General features: G+C 45.4%; 1 protein-coding gene across 1 annotated transcript in view; it reads left to right on the top strand.

Moving 5' to 3' along the window:
- The first annotated feature begins 1,585 nt into the window (after positions 1-1,585).
- The window catches only part of ADSS1 (adenylosuccinate synthase 1), a 124,917-nt gene continuing 117,797 nt past the window's right edge, over positions 1,586-8,705 (top strand). Inside the window, exon 1 of the mRNA XM_063947420.1 lies at positions 1,586-1,851. Within this exon, the coding sequence (XP_063803490.1) occupies positions 1,678-1,851 (174 nt within the window). The 5' untranslated portion in view covers positions 1,586-1,677. The remainder of the gene's footprint in view (positions 1,852-8,705) is intronic.

Below are 8,705 nucleotides of genomic sequence, written 5' to 3'. Positions count from 1 at the left end.
ATCCTTGTGTGTGGGAGTGCCACGGTGGAAGACAGTTCAATAAAACCGCTCTACTGGGTAAGAAACTGGGCTGTTCATAGTTGTAAGGCATCCACTGGTGTATACAGAAACTCTGCTACATCCTCAAGTCTGTACACACATATTTACAAAACATATCGTAACTGCCAAAGCTGCACCTTATGGGGCCCACAGATAAGGGGGGCCCTCCATTTCTGTACAGTATGGGTGGGTTTTATCAGTGGGTGTTACTTGGTGGAAGCTTACTGCACCACAAATATCCAGTTACACCCCTGAATCTGATTGTCCTCCTCCTAATAGCTTTAAGACTTCTTATTGGTCTGACCACCATTACACTACACTGCCTGTCAATCTCATACCTATCACTACAACAACAGTAAAATCTTTACAATGTTTGCAGGCTGTAGACTCCCCTCCTTACTGTGGGGTTTATGTACTAAGCTTTGGAGAGAGATAAAATGGACGGACATAAAGGACCAGCCAATCAGCTCCTACCTGCCATGCTGCAGGTTGTGTTTGAAAAATGACAGGAACTGGTTGGTTGGTACTTTATCTCCATCCACTTTATCTCTCTCTAAGGCTTAGTACATTGGGGGTCATTCCGAGTTAATCGTAGCTGTTCTAAATTTAGCACAGCTACATGTCTGTGTTGGCCGGACCGCGCCTACTAAACGGCGGCTTAACGCCGCCGTTCAGCCCCCTCCCGCCCAGCGACCACCTATGTCTCAGAGGCGATTGCTAGGCAGCGACGACTACCATGCGCCGGCGCGATGCGGCTCCTGCGGATGGTCAGTTCCGACCCGATCGCTGCGCTGCGACAAACTGCAGTGAGCGATCAGTTCGGAATGACCCCCATAGACCCCTGTATCCCTAAACTGGGGTTAAAAACCTGAAAAGATTTTTCTGAAATTAAAACAAACAAAACAAAATTACCGAAAACCAGATTTTTACCTTTCATTAGTTTTGTTTCTTGTTCCTTGCAGAGGTATATGCTAAATACAGGATGTAATCATGTGACCGGCGGCCGGGATCCCACCGGTCAGTATACCGGCAGTGGAATCCTGATGGCTAGAAATCCCAACAGTCGGCATGCCAACTAACAGGGACTATTCCCACTTGTGGGTGTCCACGACACCCATAGAGTAGGAACAGAACCTGTGGCGAGTGCAGCAAGCCTGCAAGGGGCTTCATTGCGCTCGCCCCCCATTCCTCCCCCCTGCTGGCAATCTGGCGCACAGGATCCTGGTGTCGGTATGCTGACGCTTGGATCACCACCACCGATCACCCAATCCCAGCCCGCTAAATACAGGCTGGTACCTCAGTAATATAAATTATTTACAGTATTACTATATTTACAATTGTTAGTTTACTCAAGAAGATGTATTTTACTGACGATTGTTATCTTTACTGACTTTGCCAGACATGTCCTAAACACCTGCTCTCCTCCTTATCTTCGGCACTCAGCGCTCCCCCCTCTTGCACACTCCTGACTCCCTCCTCCTTGGCAAAGTGAACGAGTTCCCTCTCTCCCTGCCAGTCTCATCCCCTCCCCTTCTCCCCCCTCTGTCTGCCCCCAGCTCCTGTAGCTGCAGAATCGTGTGACAGTGAAGTAGGGCACACAGCTATCCCGAATAGCAGAGCACGCACTCAGCCTGGGCTATGTCTGGCACACGGTCCTCCAACGACCGCAGCAATCCCGGAGGGCATAAGAGAGCCCGGCATGACATAGGAAACAAAGTCAGCGTTGTCCTTGGGGCACAATGGGGGGATGAAGGCAAAGGCAAAGTGGTGGATCTGCTAGCTACAGACGCTGATGTTATCTGCAGGTGTCAGGTATGGCTTTTGGTGGGGGGGCAAGGTCTGACCGCAATGTCTGTCTGTGTTCCAAAGTGTAATCTCGCTGCTCAGTGTCAGAACTTACTTTCCCTATTTACTTTCCTATATTACATGATCGGACATTATCTTTCACATATTTGATATTTAAAATGTAATATATCGCAGTGTGATAACTCCTGTGTTCTGTATGTATTATATAGTGTTGACCTGCATTCATAACTAGGAGACTCCCAGCTGACAATGTTCTGGTTATGTAATCTCCCCCTTTTGCTAATTTGTTCTGAGCTTCTACTCCTAGAGCCATAATAAATTCTAGGAGAGTGATTTTCAGTCCATGGTCCCGTGGGTGCACTATGCTTAGCAAAACTATGAGGGCCACTGTAAAGGGCCCCATACACTTATGCAACATGTCCGACCGTCATGTCGCAGGCGATCATCCCTGCAGCCTCCCGCGCGGCAGGATCGCCCAAGATACATCATATGCTTTCTTTTTGCATACGATATATCTTGGGCGATCCCAGCCATACCTGCGGGGTCGGACACGGGTGGTCATTCCGAGTTGATCGCAGCCAGCAACTTTTTGCTGCTGCTGCGATCAACTAGTCCACGCCTATGGGGGAGTGTATTTAGCTTAGCAGGGCTGCGAGGGTGTAGTATTGTATGCCGGCGGCCGGGCTCCCGGCGGCCAGCATACCGGCCCTGGGATCCCGACCGCCGGCATACCGACAGTGTGTCAAGCGCTAATGAGCCCCTTGCGGGCTTGCTGCGCGCGCCACGCTATTTGTTCTCCCTCCAGGGGGGTCGTGGTCCCCCAAGAGGGAGAAAAAGTGTCGGTATACATTTACACCCTTGTTTATAGCTTTTTGCTATTATTTGCAAAATATGCATTCACAATTAGACATCAATAGAACTTCTCTTATACTGTACATTGGAAACTATTTCCTGTGTTGTGTACAAAACAAAATGAAAAATGTTGCTTAAAGACACGCGGAAGCATAATATATACCCGTCCACCCATCAGCATTGGAGGTGCATTTACAATCAGCCAATCACAAGCCATTCGATATTTGCACATGTTGTTCATCATCCTCAAATAATATAGCTTTCTCAGGTGTATATGTGTCTGCATTGGTTCGCTATTGTGCAAATGCACCCTTGCTGCACTCATCCTGCAGTATGTCCTAATGCACCTTCCCTTCTCCATTATACCTCCCCAGGTGAAAGTTTGTGTAAGTGCCAGGCAGTTCCGCATAGTTGCATATATGTGTGCCCATTTTTCTGTGCACTTGCAGATCAGTATTAATCAGAATTTGCTATCTTAACTGGCTCATTCTACAACAGGACCTTTGAGTGTCGATCAAATCTGGTACATCTTCTGTGTAAAAGTATTTGCACAGATATACCGTGCATAAACAAAATAACTGAAAACTAACGGGCTAATATAGCCTACATTTATTAAAAAGTATTTTTTAAAGCTTTAAGGGTAACAGATGCTGTGGCCTCTTCCCTTTTACTATCTTGTGCGACCAACTGGCTGTTTGCTATCTCCACATGGATGTCCCAACGCTACCTAAAGATATAGAAGGTTATCATTTCCCCTCCTCACTGACTCACCCCCACCCCTCAAATCTCCCTCACTGGCTGCAACACCACAAGGTCTCCCAAGCCTGATGCTTTGGTGTCATCTAAGACTCTGGTCTCTCCTTTACTCCTCAGACCTAGGGGTAGGTTTACTAAAGCTTCTAAAACAGCAACCAATCAGATTCTAGCTATCTTTTCTCTACTGCCTTCTAGAAAATGATTTGTTGCTATTGGCAACACCACCACTTTTAGAAGCCTTAGTAAATCTATGACCTATCTCTCTAAAGGGTTGTTCATCTATACAGTATGGGCCTTATTCAGGTTTGTTAGCAAACCAAAAAAAAAGCACACTAATGGGCAAAACCATGGTGCACTGCGGGTGGGGCAGATGTAACATGTGCAGAGAGAGTTAGATTTGGGTGGGGTGTGTTCAAACCAAAATCTTAACTGCAGTGTAGAAATAAAGCAGCCAGTATTTACCCTGCACAGAAACAATATAACCCACCCAAATCTAAGTTTCTCTGCACGTTACATCTGCCCCACCTGCACTGCACATGGTTTTGCCCATTAGTGTGCTTTTTTGGTTTGCTAGCAAACCTGAATAACCACCCTATATAAGGTAGCCCATAAATCGCAGATTTTTACTATGCACCCCTATGGTGCTGTGAACTAAAATGCGAAACCTAGGGGGGAAATCAGTGAGAACCAGAAGTGGCGATGACATGCGTTGTTACAGGTGTTCCAATGTTGTTACAACATCATATAATGGGCACCGCCCGCACATCTCTCGTAATTGAACTGACCCATAACAGTCTTGTTGCCTCCACCTTCAGAATATTCTCATTATTTATCCTTTTCTTACCCAAGATTTATACAGAAAGGAACAGAATTATGCCATTCACACAAAAGGAGTGCAATAATATAAAACAAGCGTCATGCAATTATCTAATTATATATGTAACAAGAGTAAGTTATTATACACTGTCTGTGCCAAAGGTGAAGACCGTCAAGTATGTATCACTATATCAATCCACCAGAGAGGTAGTGTAAAATAGCTGAGTAGAATCCCAAAAGCCAGTGACTGACGTTAATGCTTTGGAATAAATATCAAACATGGTAAATAGCCATTTTTTCCATCAATACGGCCATAGTGGAGTCCGTTTTATAAACGTGGATACAACGTGGTTAAAGCATACTTGCCTACCTGACCCTCTCCATGAGGGAGAAAATGCTCTGTTCCTGGACTTTCCTGGTAATGTATGATTGCCATCACCTGTGGTGAGCTAGTTAATTGATAAGAAAGGTGTTTCATCACAGGTGATGGCAATCATACATTACCAGGAAAGTCCAGGAACAGAGCATTTTCTCCCTCATGGAGAGGGTCAGGTAGGCAAGTATGGGTTAAAGTCCAAATTCAGTTTGGCATGCGCAACATCAATGACACCGTTAATGTGCACATACAGATGGGTCCTCTGTTATCTTGGCTGGCTGAGGCGCTAGTCGCGATCGGGCATACGCAGCGTTCCGGGGCGCAGGGGGGCGCGCCTAGTCGCAGAGAGGCGCGCCTAGTCGCAGGGAGGTGCACAGAGTGTTTGTCGTTACCTTTAAGTGTAATACCTGCGATCATCCACCAGATGTCGCTTTTTACAATCACCACTGCGCATGCGTGTGGTCTCTCGTAAAATACAATACTGAAATACATAGTAAGAACTACTTTACAGCGTCTCATTATGCTACATTATTTCATACAGTATATACAGTACAGACACAAATAGTACAACATATATGGTCCATTGACAGTACTTTAGGGAATATGTGAGCATCCAAGTCCCACAGACAAATCAACATTAAACCAGTAGTGTACACAGGCGCAAATGGACGTGCCATTATGGCATAATCAAAACCAATGGATTTATTCATCTGTCGGCGGCAAAGTGTCCGAGTGGTGAAGTGTTCCGCTTCTCATGCTTAGAGTCCCGGGTTCGATTCCTAAAGTACGAATGCATGTTAGTTTCTTTCAGCGATAGGGATAAGCAAGGTTTATGCACATAGCAATACACCGGACTCGATCGCATAGCAAACTGACAAAATGGCCACCGACAATTCACCCCGCATTGTGGCAGCCCTCAGCCATGAAGTGAGCAACGGCACAGGTTTTGCAGGCTATGGGCCAATGCTGAAGGAGTGTCACAATCCCCTAGCTAAAATACACAGCGGCGATAGGAATAAGCGAGGTTTATGCACATAGCGATACACCAGACTCGATCGCATAGCAAACTGCCAAAATGGCCAACGCCCAATTCCCCCTGCATCGTGGCAGCCCTCAGCCATGAAGCGAGTGACGGCACAGGTTTTGCAGGCTATGGGTCAATGCTGAAGGAGCGTCACAATCCCCTAGCTAAAATACACAGCGGCGATAGGAATGTCACGGGAACACATAAAAAAAATAAAAAAAAGGTTGGCACTTCCTTCCTATTGGTGTTGGTTTATGTCTTAGGGGACTCTGACGCTCATACAGTACATGTATTTGAAAAGCACGGTATTTTCCACCATCTACCCCTACCCCCATCGCCCTTCTCCCCTGCGAGCCTGTACAGTTCATGCAGTAGACAGGGAGGGAGTTCAGGTCAGGTACAATACACAAACGCTGATGATCTACAGTACTGTGTTGCTCAGTTAATTGCGTCAGAATACACAAATTTATACTCATTACCACTGTGTATTGTATATAGCAGAATGAGTTGCTCCTGCAGATTTACTCTGATTTATGTGAAACCTGTGTGCACCCTTCCATTGAATGTATAACAAAGAAAAAAAATTATAATAAAGTGAATGTCACGGGAACACATTAAAAAAAAAAAGGTAGGCACTTTGGAAATCGAACTCGGGACTCTCAGCGTGGGAGGCGGGAGCCTTTATCGCTAGCCTATGACGCTTCATGGAAGATTCACAAGTTCATGTGTAAAAGTACTGCAAAGAGCGATTCCTTCCCATTGGTGTTGGTTTATGTCTTAGGGGACTCGGATGCTCATACATGTATTTCAAAAGCACGGTATTTAATGCACTGTACATACTTTAAAGTCAATGAGCTACATTATTCCTTTCACACATTAGTTGCGTCTGCATACACAATCTTGCGTCTGCATACACAAGTGTTTTAACATGTTTGTTTGTGTCTGTATAAACTATTTATTTATTTATTTTTTAACTCTCTCCATCTGACCATTGGTCACCATCCATTAACATTACAGTCGTCACTGACCATTTGCCAGAGCTTGTAGATCAATCCGCCGCTATTCGATATAAAGTACTGGATTAGTGGAGCATTAGCCACCCAGTGGTGGAGTTGTGTATTGCATGCTGAGTATCTAGTCGGGCCTCAAGCGCCTATCCGTGATTAAACTCAGCAACCTAAGCTATCACCTAGGTGTGACTAAACCTCCGTCTAGGCACAGAAACAGTCAAAATAATGGAGGACCCATCTGTAAGTATGCCAATAAAGGATCAGATAGATAAGACAAACAATCAGCAAACAATCCCAGACAGCACGTTATTGGTGCTATACTAAGATGTTAGACAGTTACCTATGCAATAAAAAGGCTGATTATCTTTTAGGTACTCCCTTCAACAACATAACTTATAGCCGGCGGCATATTTAGGGCCCCATTTAAGAACAAGACATAACCACTTTAGCACTCCCTTCAGTATTTAACAAACATCTGTAAGCTTAGCTTACCACTGTTTGTCACATGCCATAACTGGTGACAGCGATATGGTCCCTGGCACCTGATGCAGCCTTCCTGGCTTCAGCAAAGTTTTCCAGGCATTGCCAGGTCTCCAGGAAAAGCACCCCCCCACCCCGTTTCTGCTGTTTGTTTGTGACCCCCACACCCCCCTTTTCTAGTACCTGATATATAATTGTCTCCAGGAATGATTGAGCAGCTACCACTGTTTGTCTGCTTGTGTGAGAAGGAATTGTATGGGAACAGCATTTGGAAAGCATGCTGGTCCTTGTAGTGCTAATGGGAGATCCTAGGGGTGGCTCTCAGGCAAGCTAGCCCTCTGTCTGGATGCATTTTGTATGAGCCTTTTTCATGAGGCCTTACTATAGACAAATCACATGGCCCTATGTGTGCACTACTATTATGTAGTGTTAGTATTGCTGATGTCGGAGAAACCTTGACGCGGCTCAGCAGCTAACCATGTCTTTGCATACGCATGTAACCAATTCTCTGAAATTATATAAACATCCTAATGGCTGATGGATGACCATGTGTGTGAATAAACCCTTAACACTTAACATAATTCTAAAATAACGACTTGGAGACTTAGGTTTGGCAGAAATTTTTAGCTGATTTATTAATAACTCTAAATTAAATGCTGTAATAAAGGATTAAATAATGGTGGCCAAGAAAGAACGGCTAACTTCTACCCCCACCCGTACAACTGTACCAACTTAACACTCACACTAACAACAAACAGCATCCACTCAACCTTCTACCTTGACTACCCACCCGTCCGGGTGGTGTCGCTGTCCCCGACCGGGTGATCCAGCATACAGTCAACAAAGGAGAGCACACCAAACAAACCCAAAATAACAGGAAAAATGGGTTAGACCAGCGCACTGGGCGTGGTTGTTTCAGTGAGCTGCTGCAAAAGATAGGGGTGACCACCCTAGAGTTGCAAATAAAAGGATAACTTTGTAGCACTCAATAAACCTTGGGGTGTACTAGGGTGCCAAGTGTAATTGTATTAGGTAACTAGTGATTAATAGATGATTGGAGCGTGTTATGTATAAAACAATTCCTTTATTAACTCCTATAACATTGATATAAAAGGAAAAAATCAAAACTGTCCCACTAACTGTCTGTTAGTACTTGATGCTGTGCCGGCTAACGGTGATTGCGGTGTTGTCCTGGGACCTTTAAAGGCTTTCACAATCAGAAAGCTCTTTGTAAAATCGGGAACCCCTCTAAGCTTCCCAGAGACACAGAGCTGCCAAATAAAAGAAAGCATCTGGCGATGCCTGCTCCTAACTGAAAGCCCCAGCCCCTCGGAGAACGAGACCCACTCTGTCCAAGCCTGGCGATACGCCCAAAGTGTACTCGGAGCAATGGAATGCATCGCTAACCCCTCCAATCCAGCTCGATCACCTGCCAAACATAAGAGGGGCAGAGAACCCTAACAATATCAGCAAGTGGTGCAAGTGCGCAAAACATTTCCCACTGGCACCTAGATAACGCATCGGCCACGCCGTTATCCACACCTGG

The sequence above is a fragment of the Pseudophryne corroboree genome, chromosome 12 (genome assembly GCF_028390025.1).
Source record: "Pseudophryne corroboree isolate aPseCor3 chromosome 12, aPseCor3.hap2, whole genome shotgun sequence".
NCBI classification, from domain to species: domain Eukaryota; kingdom Metazoa; phylum Chordata; class Amphibia; order Anura; family Myobatrachidae; genus Pseudophryne; species Pseudophryne corroboree.
The sequence above is the reverse complement of the archived record's forward strand: the minus strand, read 5'-3'. Positions and strand labels throughout refer to the sequence as shown.